This window comes from Trachinotus anak, unplaced genomic scaffold (genome assembly GCF_046630095.1).
Source record: "Trachinotus anak isolate AG129_WGS33_773 ecotype Australia unplaced genomic scaffold, CSIRO_AGI_Tana_v1 ptg000003l, whole genome shotgun sequence".
Lineage (NCBI taxonomy): Eukaryota > Metazoa > Chordata > Actinopteri > Carangiformes > Carangidae > Trachinotus > Trachinotus anak.
Genome location: NW_027273854.1, coordinates 23,338,649 through 23,356,925, shown reverse-complemented (window position 1 = coordinate 23,356,925; position 18,277 = coordinate 23,338,649). Strand labels below are relative to the sequence as shown.

The following is an 18,277-nucleotide window of genomic DNA, read 5'->3' as shown; positions in this document are numbered from 1 at the left end:
TCTTCTTCTAAACCTAACCAAGCCATGACTGTTATTATAGTATCCATAGCAACGAAGTTCTGGTGCACCTGCCTCCATAGGGTCATTATTTCAGGTGTATCTCCTTCAATACACCCTGATGTATATTTTTTAAATCATGGTCCCATTTAGAGAAAGATAGATGATAAATCAGGGGATGCATTAGGGCATGGCTACTTTGTGATTGACAGACTGTACCACACATGACAACCTGCCTGACAATTAGGATACAGCACAGAGCAGGTCAGATCCACCCCATTTCTTCTGGATTCAAAAAACCAAGATGGCGATGACCAAATTGCATCCTCAAAGCTTCAAAAGGGCAGTTCCCAAACCAATGGGTGACATCACAGTGGGTTGCCACTTGGTTGTATCAGAAGGCTGAAAAAACAACATCTATGGTTGTTCAAATTGGAGGACTTGTTGGCCCACCAGCCATGAAATTTACATCAGAGCAGTTAAGAAATTTCTAATTTTTTTTTATTGTATCTCAGTGTTTTGAACAACTCAAACTGCACCACTCTGGGTTAGCCAGAGTGTAAAACTGAGTTCCTGGTTGCAATCATATTGCAGGGTACTGGTGTTGTTGTTTTCCATCTCCTCCTGGTTTCCTGAACATGGCCTTATTCTTACAGAGACAATAAAAAGGAAAATGCTGCAAAGCCAAAGAAGCTGTCAGTCCATGAAAAAAAGGCAAAAAACAGCTATTGCTCCCTCAGGAGAGTATGCAACATTATGTATGTTTATGCATTTTACAGTGTATGTATCTTTCTCAAACTTGTCATCCCAGTTCCAGCCCAGAAGTGCTGAATCCATATTGTGTTAATTTGCTCCATATGTTACGGGTCTTGGCTGAAATCCCTCCTGTTGAGCAGCACTACTACTACAGGTAATGAATACTGGTAGTAAACATGACTGGATGCTTTCCTCCACTTCGTAATTAGATCGCTCAATCATTTGCTGCAGAGATCTTTGCCTTTCTGGGGCTTTAGAGATAGAGACATGTGTGCAGCGTGCTTGAATGTGTGTGAGGGTATTTCATTGTGTGTGCAAATAAACATGCATCAAATAAGTGTGGTTGGCTTAGGGTGGTGCACGTGTAAGCTCACATGTCATTTACTGATGCATGTGCAAACATGTATGTATGCGTTACTGGACTGAAACAAGAATTAATCCTATTGAGACACCGGCTTTTTCAAGGTTTCTTAAATCCACTGACATGCATTAAAAGATATATTGAATTTGTGTCAGGAGGAGAGATACATGCCACTAATTTCTTCATGGTATCATGGCCTGGGACCACTTCCATGGAACAAATGCTGGTTTGTTTTGGTTAACTGCACTCTGTACTGTTCAAAGTGTTGCCTTTACACAAGACAAAGAGAGAAAGAAAGTAAATTAACAAGTAATTACACACATTTTTTTCAGCTTCATGGAGCTTTACTTTGTTCAGTCTTCCCAATAAACAACGTCAGCACTGTAAAACATTAAAGGGAATGACTGACACTTGGAAATAGGCTTATTTGATTGATGCTACTATCACGTATGTTGTTGTCGTGGGTTATCAGGTTAGTGTGGCTCTGTTCAGAGGTAACAAAATCCGCCTACAAAAGCTCACTAATTAGCACATTATATGTTGATTGTTTAATCTGTATGGAAAGTGTAAAAACAGCAAGTTGTGGTTTTACTTACATAACACATAAACTTGAGAGTGGTATCAGTCAATCAGAACAGACTTCATTCTGAGTCGACGATTAAACTGCCATTAGCATAAATTGCCACCTGTAAGTCTTTGGTGATTAGACCCCATCTTGATGATGTCATTATAAGTGAAAAGGGGGTGAGGCTGTGTGAACAGTCACTGGTGGTGGTGGCGGTGGTGATGGGAGGAAGAGGATGCTGGAGATCTGGATCTCGGTGTTGAGGAGGGTCATGGCAATACACACTGACATGACAGCTGACAGCAGAAGACTGGGGGAACAGATTTTAAAGTTTGACAGTGACAACGTGATTGGCTGGTTGAGATTGTGGCGAAATCTGATGTTACCGAATACACCCCAAGTCAGCTGATTACAAGAAGTGGATCGAGAGCAATAAAGAATTGTGAATGAACATAAAGATAGACTTCCTTAACTTACTCTTAGCTTTATTTGACAAAATTTTGAGCAATTCCTTTAAAGGTCCCATATTTTACCCTTTCCTGTGTTTTATTTGAAGTGTTGAGAACCAAAAACCACCTCAGTGTAGTTTTACATCTCCTCTCTCAGGCTTCTCTCTGGAGCTCTAGTAACAACATGTCAATCAGCCAATCAGAAGAGAGGATCTGAGCCTCTCTCCTGTTTTCTGAGTGATCAAATAAAAATCTAGCAGATTTCAGGTAAACACTCAGAGACAGAAAATCCTGAAAGGTTGGATGGTGGGTCCAGGTAGGCGGGGCTTGGGGCATGGCATGTGACTGCTTTGTTGTGACATCACAAAGTTCCAGAAGTCCTGATGGTTCGTTTTAAGGCTCAGTTTCTGAATACAGGCTGTGTGCATTTCTCTGTGGACTGAGGCTTTGATACTTTCACAGTATTAATAACGAACCTAGACCTGATTTATAATTGAAAGACATGAAAATCTTATTTTATACAATATGGGACCTTTAATGTTTTTCTGTTACTTTTTAAATCTGTGTGAGACATTGAGCTTTGCCTTCCTCAACACACACACACACACACACACACACACACAATATCCTCGAGTTCATGCTCTGCAGTGTATCCTAATCAACCCGAGCTAACTGATAGCCTTTACATTAGCCCGATGACTCTCTGGTGAAAGACTGTCTGGTGAACATCTGCTCATTATAATTACTATTAATTAATTTGAAAATTCAGTCTGGCATCTTTTGATTGATTGTATTTACCAGGTCATATTCACAAAGGCTCTGGAGGCGGATGAAGTGTTATTTATTTGAGAATTATAAGGTATGTGGGAGTGGATGGATTGGCTTTATCAGGTAAATTCAAAATGCACACAGCTGTATCAACAATGAATACAGGAAGGTGTGGAAAGACTGGTGAGTAAGTGATAAAGTGGTGATGGGGAGATATGAAGTAAACATAAAATGCAAATAATATGGTTTATATGTACACACACACACACGCTCAGCATTAGACTAACTAATCATGTACCAGTGGAGGGACCAGATGCACTGTAGAGGAGACAGGTTTAAAAACTCTTTGCTTAACAGCATCAAATGTGAATGTAACATAGATTTCTTCGGGGCTCCATGCTGCAGTTTCAAAAATACAGTAGTGATGTTTTTTATTGTATTTTGTGCTGCTTGAAGACAAAAAAGATGCAAACCTAACATGGACATAACTCTTACTCTTGACAAAATTATCTGGCTATTTGATTGCTAATGGCTCCACTATTTTCACAACCTAGTTGCCAACTTGCCTACAGTTTGGTGTTCTACAGGTATAGTGTACAGTGGTTTTGGAGCTTTGTCATTTGTAAATAATTGCCTGCTGGGGCAAGTAGAGTTTACAGGTCCAAAAACCAAAAATAAACTGAACTAAATAAAAAAGAAGATTAAAACCTCTGTAGAGCTATGAAGTTTGATCCATAGTTCATACAATAAATACCTGATAGTGTAGCTTTAATTACTCTTAGCTGGATGATATGAGGTTACCTGAAATGGAACGAGACCTTTTCACATGTGTGAAGCACACTAATGTAGATCACACTATATTCTCATAGTCAGCAGAGACATGTGTGTATTGTAAGAAAACAAGACAAAACTTTCAAACAGTAATTTTTCAACCAAAATTACAACTGGACTAGTTTAACAACTATCAAATCCCTGCTGTGCTATTATGAACAAATTAGACACTGTGGATTCCATGCTGTACGGGGTGAATGCAAATCACACTGCGCTTGCAGATCATTTAACTGCAGACTGAAGTTGAAGAGCAGCCTCCTCACTGCTCCTCACACATATGACACATATGTAGAGTGAAAATGACTTGACAATGGTAAGAGAGGCCATTGACTAAGGAACCTAGTGAGTCGTGCACCACAAAACAGGACAGTATAAAAATGTAATAAAAGTGAAAAAAAATGCAACCTGATGAATTTATCACATTAAATTCAGTTAATTGATCCAGAGATTGTTACACTGTATTTAAGATAATAAGAAAAACATTTTGTGTACGTGCTTAACTGATTATATGGTAACTTTTCAGACACAGAAAGAAGAAAAGTAAACACAGTACAATGTAATGTTAAAATGTACAAAAGTGTACAAATGTGTTGCATAATCCCATCTTAGACCATTTTATTCAGTAGTGCTTTAATTGTCAAAAATATATGACTTAAAACCTTTCAACTCCAATATTAGTAAGAATCTTAATAGTTTAAAAACAGTTTGCTTCCATTTAGAAAGCACAGGAGCTTCACAAGTTCAGCTGCACTTGTCAGATCTTTGGGCTGCAGCCCCATCTAGTGGTGGAGAGCATATATGACATCCTCTGACAGCATGTACACAATCAAATTGTGGAAAACTCTACACACTGTACACACTACAGCTCCCACGCTGCACTAACACCCAGGCCTCTAATGTCACATCATATTGGGATCAGGACTCATAACATCGTATGAATGATTTAAAACTTTCCTTTCCTATGACACCTTCATAATCACCATAACACACACACAACACACTCGCTCAGTATCTTCAGCAAACATTAGAAATTCAAATCAATTTAATGTATAGAGATGTATAATGTATAGAGTTTACAAAGTGCTTCACAACAGCACAAAGAATAGAATGAAAACAACAGAAACACAAAGACATTCAATTATGAAACCAAAGACCAAAGACAAGTATAAAAAAAAAACAAAAGAACTATATGGTTTTAGCACACAAGAAAAAAAAGACCAAAATGAAGGATTTTAGAATTTGCTCATTTTAAAAAGTTCAGTATAATAAACAAAACATTTCAAGCTCAGTCAAACTGGGTAATAACCTGTAAGAATAATGTTACATATTAGATTGCATCTTGCTTTTTCAGTTCCCCTTCACCATATCAAACGTTGCTTGACTCTACAGACACTGCATGGAAAATGTGCTGCTTATTTTTCCTTACTCTTTTACGTGTCAGGATTTTTAACATCACCATCATTACACTACACCCAGCAGCCAGCATCTTACCATGAAAATGCTCCCAGGTAAGAAGTAATCCAGTATTACATAACTGAACTGCATGTAAGCACTGTGACCGAGGAGCCAGGCCAGCCCAGCCTGAAGGCAGGGTAGAGCGCTTCAGTGAATGTGGAGTAGAAGGTGTGGAGGTGAGTCAGTGTGTCGGAGGAGACCATGTAGAAGGACAGGGCGCCAGCCGGCCAGTCCAAATACACTGCTACCCTTTTAGAGACAGAGGAGGGGGGCATGTATACGTCTGTCTCTCTGTCATTGTGAAATGCAGAGTAACCATCGTCAGAGCAGAACAGACTCCAGGACTTTTCATTCCATCCAAGTCGACAGTCATCACCTTTTCCTCGCCTTCCCATTCCTCTGTAAGCTACCCCCAGAAAAACCCCTCCCTCTCGGGCCACCTCCCAGTAACAGCGACCAGTCAGACCGTTCATGCACAGCAGCTGTTTCCAGTAGTCAAATTTCTCCGTGCGATCAGGGCGTGACTGGTTGTCTGTCACGAGTGTTACATGTTTCATGTTCTTCGACAGTATAAGCTTTCTGTGTGCTGTGTTCACGTCCAGCGCGAGTTCACAAGCATCTGATGGAAAGAATGAGGTACATTTCAGCGGTTTCTCGTTTTACAGTGTTGTTGTGTTCATTATCACAAGTTATCAATATAAAGTCACTGCACTACATGGCTTTTCCAAATAGAAATGTTTGTGTATTTGTTGAATTGTTTTCCTGAATTAAACTTCACTTACACTTCAACAGACCAGATTTTAACCTCTGCTCTCCCCCATGATCCATTCTGGAGGATAAAACAAAGTTTGACTGTCACATTTTCTTTAATTATAACAATAATAATGGACTTTATTCATAGAACACTTTTCATAATAGAGATGTCGCTTAAAGTGTTTTACAATAGACAAATGGAATAGTACAAAAAAATAAGGGTGAATAGAAGGACAATCAAATTAAACAATACAAAGACAGTAGATGATATTATATGTAGATAAAGATAAAAACAGGAACCAGTAAGAATCATAAAAATATGAAAGAATTAATTAAAATCCAATTTAGTTACTTGAGCTTTTAAGATAAGTAAAAGGGCCCAAAACTGGGGTAATATGCTCTCTCTTCCTTGTTTGAACACACAAGCCTTTAATAACCTTCTCTACGATTGATTTGCTATAAAATATCATTTAAAACTTAAACATGAATTAACTGGACAGCCTAACAGTGTTAGCTCACACCCGTCCATGAACCATTGTCTTCCCATACCTGAGAGTTTCCAGTCTCCACTGTGGATCCTCCAGTCCAGCAGACAGGAGCTTCACTCCTGAGTGTCCAGGATGATTGTAGCTCAGGTCCAGCTCTCTCAGATGGGAGGGGTTGGAGCTCAGAGCTGAGGCCAGAGAAGCACAGCCTTTCTCTGTGACCAGACAACCTGACAACCTACACACACACACACACACACACACACACACACACGCATAGACATATAATTGTTGCTGTAATAATTTCATTAGCTGCTGTTCAATTATCCTAGTTTGCTGCAGATCATTAGGAGCTACACTAATCTAAACTGGGGAAGGCAAAGGTGTTTCTCTGTGCATGATATCATTTTCCACCTGGAAATGATATCATGCACGTGGAAACATCTTCACTTTTACAGTAAAAATAACATCTTGTAAAATCATTTTGCAGGAAACCATACAAATGTTGCAAATATGTTGTGTGTTTTTGCTCAGGGCATTCATTTTAATAGTCATCTGTTGTACATGGTAAGACCTCTAACCCGAGGGCTTCCAGTCTACATTGTGGACTCCCGAGTCCACTTGAGAGCAGCTTCACTCCTGAATCCTGCAGGTCATTGTTACTCAGGTCCAGTTCTCTTAGATCAGATGACTGTGAGCTGAGAGTTGAGGACAGAGCTTCACAGCTCCTCCATGACAGCTTACATCCACTCAACCTTAATGGACATAAAAATATGTGAAACAGTTACTTTCATAAATGTCTGTGTTTGTTGCCCTTCCATAATTGTTTCATTGTTTTTTTACCTCCGGAATTTCTTGTAATTACTACTACTAAGTGTAGTTACATAGTTTTTGCCTAAAAGCGTGATTTACAATGATGTTTGCATGTTTTGGCAGCTCAGTAAAGTGCAGCTCTCAAAAGATGCAGTTTTAAATAAATCAGAGCACAAAAAGAAACTCTTTAGCATACACAAAATCCTTGCCATAAACCAAAGAACAAGTTAGAAGGGAATAACTGCTATCAAACTGAGAAACAAACAAAAAAAAAAAAAAAAAATTCAACAACTTTGATCTTACCTAAGACTTTCCAGTCTACATTGTGGCTTCTCCAGTCCAGCAGAAATCAGCTTCACTCCTGAGTCCTGCAGGTCATTGTTACTCAGATCCAGCTCTTTCAGACCAGAGGAGTGCGAGCTGAGAGCTGAGGACAAAGCTTCACAGCTCACCCATGACAGCTTGCACACACACAGCCTTGACATGCAGAAAATGATATGGACATGTTAATGCCTGACATTTTACAACTGATGCTTGGTGAAAGTTAACATCTACTCAACCTTAATGAACAAAAAAATATGTGAAATAGTTACTCTCTTATATGTTTATATGTTTTCTTGATTTCCTGATTTCGTTGTAATTACTAGTTCTAGTAGTGTACTTGTGTAGTTTTTGTCTAAAAGCATGATTGATAAGGATGTTTTGGCAGCTCAATAAATTAAGTGCAGCACTCAGTTCTGACAAGATGCAGTTTTAAATACATCAAAACACAGAAAAGGAAATGCTTATTATACACAAAAGCTAAACACACAACACACAAATTAAACCAAAGAACAAGTAAGAAACAAATGACGGAATAATTATTATTAAAACAAGAATGGAGAAAAAAAGATATTAATTAACTTTGACCTTACCTAAGACTTTCCAGTCTACATTGTGGCTTCTCCAGTCCAGCAGAAATCAGCTTCACTCCTGAGTCCTGCAGGTCATTGTTACTCAGATCCAGCTCTTTCAGACCAGAGGAGTGCGAGCTGAGAGCTGAGGACAAAGCTTCACAGCTCACCCATGACAGCTTGCACACACACAGCCTTGACATGCAGAAAATATATATGTATTAATACCTGATATTGCAAAGCTGAGGTGCTTTTTTTTTCTTTTAGACAAACATGTCCTTTGTCTCCACTGATCATCTCTATAGCAATTAAACATCCTTACCAAGAATATCCTTAATTCAAGGCTGTAAAGATGAGTCAGTCAATAAAAGTTTTTCACCTTTGGTCGTTGCTATTTCAAAATGATTTGGCAAAAGCAAGCAGTGTTGACAGCTTAGCGCATTTGTTGCAAGATTAATTGACTTTTCAGACTCTTTAGTGACTGTTTTTCATAAAAGCACCTATCAACAAACCTTAGCTACTTTCCATAGAAGAGAAAGATACTAGTATTGCCACGTGAGCACTGTGTCATTTTTTCTCTTCTGCAGACACACCTCTCTATGCTGACTTACAAATAAATGTTTGGTGATTTTGCCAGACGACGTGTTGGTTTTAAAAGCAGGATTTTATCAATAGAGCAGCAGCTTGGACATGGTTTAAAAGTGACTTCTGGTAAACATGTAGTCTCTGTCTCATTTCAGTTGTTCCGTTGTTTGACAGCAGAAACAGAAAAACATGGAAATGAGAATAGCTTTATTGGGAATTCAGCTGCATTAGAATACTGTATATGTGAGCACAGAGAGGAGGAGAGAAGCAAACAGATAAAGAGCTAAAAGCAAATGACACAAGGTAGAATACAAATACAACCTGGTCCAGCTATATACTAGGTTTTGACCTAGCCTTGTTGTAAAGTATTAACCAGTTTCATTCTACCACCCTGGCATAATAAAGCATTGATATTAATGCAGATTGTGTGGTAATATGTCCATGACTCTTTTTTCTTACCTAAGAGTTTTTAGTTGACAATGTGGACTCCCCAGTCCAGCAGAAAGCTGCTTTACTCCTGCATCCTGCAAGTCGAGCAGCAGCAGTATCTGTATCATTAGGAGGGCGACACTTCCTCACCTCTAAAACTGTGAACCATGCTGTGAGAATTAAAAGATGAGACATACAACTCACAGTGGTTTTATCACACGGTAATTATGCCAAAGAAAGTGATTATCTTTGAAGAGAGGATACAGAATAACAATATGGAGTGTCCATTTGCACCTGGGTGAAAATAGTCACAAAGTAGGAATTCAGCTATTTACACTGCATGGAATGCCCAGTGGCTCCCTGAAGCCCTGTTTTTAAAAATCGGGATGGTGGAAATTATTGCAATGTGCCATTTAATAAATGCCATATGCTGGGTCTGCTGAGGTCAGACCCTGGTCGGGTGAGATTTTATGTTTTTTGTTGTTGTTACATTATTATATTGAGTTTTCAGCTGCAGCTTGTTTAGGTTTAGCTAATAAAACTACTTGTTTAGGCTTAGGAAAAGATCATGGTTTGGTTTAACATAAGCCCTCTTACAACTTTAGAAAGGCTTTCTAACTTTAGAAAGTTAGAAAGCCTTAGGGTTAGGGTTAGGGCTAACTTCCCATGTGACCCACTGAAGTGGTCCAGGAGAGCCTAAAACCTGGATTTGAATAGCCATATTTGCTATCCACCCTGGGTTCAAATAGCATTGTTGGCTACAGAAACCTGGGTGCAAATAGTATCTACCTAAATAATATCATAGCATTACATTATGAGCTAACCTGAGAGTTTCCAGTGTAAGATGTGGATGCTCCAATCCAGTAGAGAGCACTGTCACTCCTGAATCCTGCAGATTATTGTAACTTAGGTCCAGTTCCTTCAGGTTCGAGGACTGTGAGCTGAGAACTGAGGATAGAGTTTCACAGCCTCTCCATGACAGCTCACAGCCACTTAGTCTTAAAAAGAATTTCATTGAAAAATAATGTTAGAGAGAACAAATGCTAGTATAGTTTTTCTTTTGGTAACAACTCGTGCTTCATATCACTTTTTCATTAACCTATCAGAAGCCAAAACACTACTGACAGCATATGTTCAAACTTAAACACCGTGAACTGAAATATATAATGTAACACCTGCTGTTTCAGCACTGGGGTGAATATTTGAATTCTCGGGGGATCCTGACCTGAGAGTTTCCAGTGTGGAGGGTGGGCTTGATAGTCCAGGAGAAAGGAGCTTCACCCCTGAATCCTGCAGGCTATTGTTACTCAGATCCAGCTCTCTCAGCCTGGAGGACACAGAGCTGACAACTGAGGCCAGAGTGTCACAGCTTCTCTCCGACAGCTTGCATTCACGGAGCCTTCATACACATGGACACATAATCATTACCCTTAGAATTGATTAAAACTTTTCTGTACTTCTTATGTGTCTTGTCTAATCTGACTGCAGTGTTGGTATGTCAATTGTCAAAAAGTCTTTAGATAGATTTGAGGGTGATGTCTCTCGGTAGTATTAGTTATGCATTATATCCCTAGTTTTAAAAACACAGTTTGAGTCTTGTAGCTTTTTACTGGCGTTCCCCAGGTGTATATTGAGCTATCATAGAAACTGACTAGGCCCATTCTGGGTAGAGTTTCCAGATCCAGATTTTCAGGAGGTTACATGGCTCCGAAAAGGTAAGTGGTCAAGCCATTAAAATATCTTAAGAGAGCTCACCTTGCAATCATGGGACTGGATTATAGTTATATTCCATAAAAGCATCATAATATTCTCTAACCTGAGAATTTCCAGTCTACAGCTTGGAATCATCAGTCCATCAGAGAGTGACTTTACTCCTGCGTCCTGCAGGTTATTATTACTCAGGTCCAGTTCTTGCAGATTAGAGGACTGGGAGCTGAGAATGGAGGCCAGAGCGTCACAGCTTCTCCTTGACAGCTCACAGCCACTCAACCTGAAAAGAAATTACCATGAAATAGAATTAAATAAATTTTTCTCACATGCCTAAAATGATATATTTGTATTTTTAATCAATCCAGTTATGCACACTTACAAAGATTTAATAGAAGCTTTGACAACAGGCAGCAGCCTCAGAAAGCCTTCCTCCGAAGCAGAGTATTCCTTTAAGTCAAACAAGTCCAGCTCTTTCTCTGATGACAGTAGTATGAAGACCAGAGCAGACCACTGAGCAGGAGACAGTTTTTGTGTTGAGAGACTGCCTGAACTCAGGAACTGTTGGATCTCCTCCACTAGAGAATGGTCGTTCAGCTCATTCAGACAGTGAAACAAGTTGATGCATCTCTCTGGAGAAGGATTCTTCCTGATCTTACTCTTTATGTACTGAACTGTCTCCTGACTGGTCTCCGAACTACATCCTTTGTATTTGAGTAGGCCTTCAAAGACAGTCTGATTGAGCTCCAGTGAAAGACCCAGGATGAAGCGGAGGAACAAGTCCAGGTGTCCATTTGGGCTCAGCAAAGCCTTATCCACTGCACTCTTGTAGAGTTGTGCTAGTCTGGATTTGCTTTTTAACAGCGCAGACCATGTAGATGTTGACTGTGGCTCTGTCAGTAGATTAACACTAGTGTTGATGAAAGTCAGGAAGACATAAAAGGCAGCCAGATACTCCTGAATGCTCAGATGGACAAAACAGAAAACCCTCTCTTTGTACAGCCCTTGCTCCTCTTTAAAAATCTGTGTAAACACTCCTGAGTAGACTGAGGCTGCTCTAACATCAATGCCGCAATCTATGAGATCTGCCTCATAAAAGATCAGATTGCCTTTCTGGAGTTGCTCAAAGGCCAGTTTCCCCAGAGACAGAATCATTTCGGTGGTTTCACTGTTCCAGGTTGGATCTGACCCAGCTCCCCCATGATATTTGACATTAGCCAGTTTGGACTGAACCACCAAGAAGTGTGTGTACATCCTAGTCAGGGTCTTGGGCAGCTCCCCTTTCTCACTGCCTTTCAACACATCCTCCAGAACTGTAGCCATAATCCAACAGAAGACTGGGATGTGGCACATGATGTGGAGGCTTTGAGACGCCTTAATGTGTGAGAAGATCCTGCTGGCCTGCTCCTCATCTCTGAATCTCTTCCTGAAATACTCCTTCTTCTGTGGGTCTGTGAACCCTCTCACCTCTGTCACCATGTCAACAAACTCATGAGGGATCTGACTGGCTGCAGCAGGCCGCGCCGTTATCCAGAGGTGAGCAGAGGGAAGTAGCTTCCCACTGATGAGGTTTGTTAGCAGGACATCCACCGTGGTCAACTCTGTCACATCAGTCAAGATCATGTTTTTCCGGAAGTCCAAAGGAAATTTACATTCATCCAGACCGTCAAAGATGAACACAACCTTGAACTTGTCAAGGCCGCACATTTCTGCTTCTTTGGTCTCATTAAAGAAGAGACGAAGAAGTTCCACTAAGCTGTAGACTTTTCCACTCAGCAAATTCAGCTCTCGGAAAGTGAATGGAAATGTGAACTGTATGTCTTTGTTGGCTTTGCCCTCTGCCCAGTCCAAAGTGAACTTATGTGTTAGCACTGTTTTCCCAATGCCTGCCACTCCCTTTGTCACAACAGTTCTGCTCGGTTTATCTTTCCCAGGTAAAGGTTTAAAGATGTCTTCACATTTGATTACTGTTTCCAGTGTTGTTGGGTTCTTGGATGCTGCTTCAATTTGTCTGATCTCATGTTCATCACTGAGCTCTCTATTCCCCCCTTCCGTGATGTAGAGCTCTGTGTAGATTTCTTTCAGAAGCACAGGGTTTCCTTCTTTAGGAATGCCTTCAACCAAATACTGAAACTTCTCCTTAAGGTGAGATTTGAGGTTGTGTTGGCACATTCCCCCAAGACTTTCTGAATGAAAAATTAAATCAATTAGTAGAGGACAGAGAAAAGCTGTAGTGTGTAAAAATGTAAAAGTTAATGTATACAGTATTTATTAGGGGCGTGCATCTCTCCAGTGCAAGATGATCTGATATCCGGTATCTAAATATATGGGGTACAATACGATTCAAGGGCAATACATTTGAATCGAATGATTCAGTTCAATTCGATTCAGTAGGAATCGATGTGATATGATGCAATCTGATACAGTTCCTTGTTTAAAGTAGACATTCATTTTACATTATAAATTAACATAAGTCAATTCTATAAACATATCATTGCTTACCTTCAAATAGATATATTAGTATTACAAGTATTTTGTTACTTTTGACTGACAATATCAGTTCAGAACCATCATTGTGTTTAGTACTGTAATATTGCATATTGCACTTTGAGAACTTTGCAAAGCCCCTCTCACAATGAAAACAAACTTAATATTCAGTCTTCACTATTGGCTAAGTTTTGGGTTGAAAGAAGTCTCGAATATCCATGTCACTTGTGTACCTCATTTGAGTTTTTTTCACTTCACATTATACTGTCTGTTGAACCTGTTAAACCTCTTACTGTTGTGGAGAATGTCAGCCAGATCCTTCAGCCTCATACTCCGTAGGAAGTGTACTGTGATCCTCAAAAGTGCCTCCCTGCTGCTCATCTTTTGTTCCTCCTCTTCACTGTTCAGCACCTCCTCATCCTCACACTGCCAGTCTGAGCATTCAGAGTAATCTGCACTCAGAAGCCTCTGGAACCTCTTCAGCTCAGTCTTCACAAAAGAGACCATGTTTTCCTCAAGCACCTTGAAATGAAATGAATGAAACTTTGAGTCCTGATCACAGTGGTAGCACACATCAGTACACTATACCAGTATAGCCACTCATCAATACAATAACAACCATGTGTTAAAGATTCGGGAATAATCATTAAAAAAAGCAACATGGACTGTCAGTTCAACGATTAAAAATAACAACGTATAGAAACTTGTCATACATCCAAATGCTTAGCTTTTCTCTTATTCTATTTTGTTGTCTATGCCTCAGTCTGTTAGACGTTCTGTAAACATGATTTTAAACAATAACATAGCAGAAAAGAACTCTAGACAAAGATGTAGTGGAATAATCATACCTCCTCTGTAAGTGTTGTAATCTGAGTTTCCTGTCAAACTATTGGCCCTTCCCATGTTCATAAACACACAGGTCTACATGTCTGTTTTAATTAGTGACCGTTACAGTAGCATAACATTAGCTTATTTGCTGTTACCGATATTATGAATGTGTTCAGCAAATGTTAGCTGGCCTTTAGAGTGAATGTGATTTTTAGAGTGAATGTGATTCACTCTAAAAGGAGAACAGCTGCTCTATAAACCTGTAGTTAAACTGCTAAATTTGTTGTTGTGATTCAGAGATGTTTGATAAATCCAGGGCCGCGTGAAGGTGTAATAGATTTGAAATGTATATGTAAAGCATAGGTGTTGCACGTTCACACACCATAAATACGGAGGCCAGGTCTGCTTGATGCTGCAGTGCAGACTGATCACTGGTGACCTCCAATTTCTCCTGGTGAACTCTGTCAAGACAGCATTAAGAATTAAGTCTATAAGACAAAAAAAACTGACACACTCATCTTGCTAAGGTAGTTTTGAACCTGGGTAGAAACACAAAATCAGCATCTCAGTAAGTAAGTAAGTAAGTAAAGGATGTTTAATTATTTGAAGGAAAACAATTCAACATTAAGCGTCAGGCATAAACTGACCCCTTGCGAGATGATTTACAGAGTAACAAATACAGCGTCTCACCTTTGCTCAGCAGATATGTGTGCATTTTTAAAGACAGGACGTGGTGTCATAGAGTGGTCGCTTTTTCTTGACACGCAGCTTGTTACAGGACAGTTTGGTCTCAACTTCTGAATACTGTTAGGAACATGGGCAACAGGTCTGAATACAGCAAAGCACAGGTTAAAAAATGACCGCTAACCAAGTAAAGATGCACTCAATATATTTGTTGGGCCTAAAATTTTGCGTTTCTTTCTATATATCTACAGCATAGTCTATAGATAAAAACTGTGCCATTTGATAACATTTCAAACAATGTTTTGCCACACTATGTACCACCGAAGTTTGCCTGGCCCATAGGACCTGAAACTGGGGATGCTGAGCACCCACATGCAGTTGATTTGATAACAAACTCTAGGTTGGTGCTAGGTTGTATCAGCCGCAGAGACTAAGCTGCTGTGCTTGTTTAAGTACCAATCACAGAGCGCCACTCCAACTGATCCAATCTAGCACCTACCTCCCTCTTACCACACTTGACCCAGCACATGCTGCACGTGCACAGCATAGCATTATCCTTGACTTTTCCCTTTTGTGTGTTTATATGTTGGTCATTGCTGTTCACTTCCTATGCTGCTGAAATGTATGCATTTGACTTTTCCAAGTGTGTATGACATGAAGGCTTTTTGCAGAAGGTTTATATTGGGCATGGGGGTGGGACATTCAACTGTTCAGAGCACCCACCGGCAGAAAAAAAGTCTGCACCTACGCCCAGCCCATCAGTTAGTTATCTTCACCAATAAATACAACTTCAAGACATGCATCGTCTGTTTACATCTGCTTTGCTGTTGTCATGGTAGCAGTGAGGCTCTAGGGACAGCACTGTCAGTTGGTCCCATAGACTTTATATAAAGATGGATGTCACTCAGAGCAGCACGCCCTCATAACTTTAAGCCTTAACAAAATTTACTGTAAATGGGTTATAAGTTGATTATGAGTCCTCCGTTTTGGTCCATACTAAAATATGTCAAAAACTATTGAATGGATTGCATTAAAGTTTATACAATCATTCTCGTCACAAGAAGATGAGTCCTACAGACTTTGACCTTCCCCTGACTTTTCATCTTGTACCACGCTGAAGTTGCTGTTTTTGGGTTTTTAGTAAAATTCATTGATAGTTATTGGGATGCACTGCCATAAAATTTGAGAGATATTCATCATTGTCTGTAGGATGAATCCGATTAACTTTGGTGATTCCCTGAGTTTTCCCCTAAAACCACCATGAGGTCTATAGTTTTGTCCAGGGTGAACAAAGAGTGAAAACCATGATCAATGTTGATCCCTTCATTGTTGATCTAGCATCCTAACACAGTCAAAATTTTTGGTTAATAACCAAACACCTGCAAAAAAATGACTGTACTTTGTGTTTAGTACTACTTAGAAAAAATGTTAGCGTGCTATATGGCTGACCTACTTTGTACTGCTGCACTTTCAACAGATTGATTTAGTTTACCTTGTGGTCCACCAACTCAATGTATTATATGGGTTGTGTTTAAAAGTCAAGTTCAAATCAATTCAATCTAACAAGTAATTCATTCAAACCTGATTTTTTGAAAACAAAAAACAAATGCCCAAGCATGCTATCACGCCAAACTAAGACTGTGAGCGTGGCCAATATTAAAACTGCTGAACACAGGCATGTTAGCATTGTTGTTGTAAACATGTTGCATATCAGCAGCATTAGCTCAAAGCACTACACTCTAAGTACAACCTCAAAGAGCTGCTTCAGGTGAATTTCAATTAGTTGTTCTTTAATGTTAATACTAATACAGTGACTCTATGTTGACTTACTTTTCCTCAGGGTGCATTTGAAAAGCAAGTGGTGGTTCCATAGAGTGGTCACTCTTCATGGACACGCAGCTGGGTGTGGGGGAGTCTGTTCTTTCTTGCTGCACTGGGCTTTAACACAACACAGTCAGAGATTTTTCATTGCATAATGATGCTTGCATGATTTCAGTGCTGTACCGTGGACATGGAGGACTGTGTTAGACACACTGAGATCTTCAACTCACCCCTCAGCTTTGGTCTGACTGTCAGGTGACAGAGGGAATTCAGAGGGAGGGACTCCTCCCTCTCTCTCCTCAGATCGACTCATAGTAGACCTTTTTACAAATATATAACAGTTATAGAGACGTACAAATGAAAAGAATATGATTTGTATGAGTGTGTGTGTGTGTGTGTGTGTGCGTGTGTATTTTTTGCAGTTTGTGTGTTTGGTAGTTGTAGTTATCTGTGTTTATCTTTTTGTGGGAGGGTAAAGTAAGAGTATAGTGGACATAAATGATGTAATATATACTAATATATAATCATAGGGAGGATTTAACAAAAAAAACATATGTATATATATACTTTTATATCCTGCCAATATACTTTAAAAATACATCTTACAATAAAAAAATATGCAAATATAAAAGTAAAGACTATAATTAAATATAATATAAAATATTGTAAAGAGGCATAATAATAATATACATAGTATGTATTATGTGTATAATAAGTATAAAAATGTTATAATAATATAATATTCATTATTATATTAGGTAATAATTGTAATTTAACAATGTGAAGTTATGTCTAAAAACACATTTAAAAATATTTTTTGTTGAAATCACAGAGTGAGGAAAAGTAACACAGCAGGCCTGTGTCTCCCCTCTAACTCTAAAGAGGAACAATCTGATGAAAGGTGAATCAGTAAATATATCACAAACATAGTCAGTGTTTGACAGTCAGTGTACAAAGCCATCTGAACATGGATGACACGTGGAGTCTGTATAATGCAGTTTATCACTGAACTAGACAAATGTTGTGTTGTTTTGCATTGGTCTAATTTAACCGAGTCATCAGAATTGTTCACATAAAATAAATAAAGTAATGGGGTATTTACTCCAACCAGCAGCAAGGTGCTAAATGAAAACTAGCAACACAGAATTAAAGACACAAAGCATTAGCACAGCATTTGGAATAAACTTGGAAGCTACGTAGTCATATATACAGTATAATGCAGAGCTACATGTTCATCCAAAAATGTACCTACCTCAAGATCTGTCCAGTTTGTGATTGAGCAGCATGTTGTGTTGAGTTCAGCAGACTTGCTGTTCGTGTTCGCCGCTGTCGTCCTCATAATTAGCAAACTGACATAAAACCAGTCCAACTTGTTAACCAGAAACCAAGCATCCATGTGTTATGCTTACGCCTTGCACTGTTATCATGTTACCCCTACCGAATAAGGAAGTAGAAGTTTGACAGAGTATTGTGCTGAACAAGCAAAAGAAATTAATAAATAACTGCCCTCCCCAGCCATCAGCTTTGACAGGTTTGCTAGACTGGGGTTGAAAAGGGACTGTGCTCACACAAATCAAAGTAAAATGAATATAATAAATATATATAATCAA

The 18,277-nt window shown here is 39.2% G+C and overlaps 1 protein-coding gene across 1 annotated transcript; it reads right to left on the bottom strand.

Annotated features, from left to right (window-relative positions):
• Positions 1 to 4,307: 4,307 nt before the first annotated feature.
• LOC139618618 (NACHT, LRR and PYD domains-containing protein 12-like) lies at positions 4,308 to 18,031 on the bottom strand. The gene is made up of 16 exons (XM_071474704.1): positions 17,920 to 18,031; positions 16,898 to 16,987; positions 16,677 to 16,784; positions 14,853 to 14,966; positions 14,545 to 14,623; positions 13,628 to 13,856; positions 11,230 to 13,033; positions 10,957 to 11,130; positions 10,366 to 10,539; positions 9,965 to 10,138; positions 8,148 to 8,321; positions 7,537 to 7,710; positions 7,002 to 7,175; positions 6,485 to 6,658; positions 5,965 to 6,011; positions 4,308 to 5,801 (listed from the first exon to the last, which is right to left on the bottom strand). Exons 2-16 carry the CDS (start codon positions 16,978 to 16,980, stop codon positions 5,254 to 5,256), a joined length of 4,230 nt encoding a protein of 1,409 aa, XP_071330805.1. The 5' UTR covers positions 16,981 to 16,987; positions 17,920 to 18,031; the 3' UTR covers positions 4,308 to 5,253.
• Between the last annotated feature and the right edge of the window lie 246 nt (positions 18,032 to 18,277).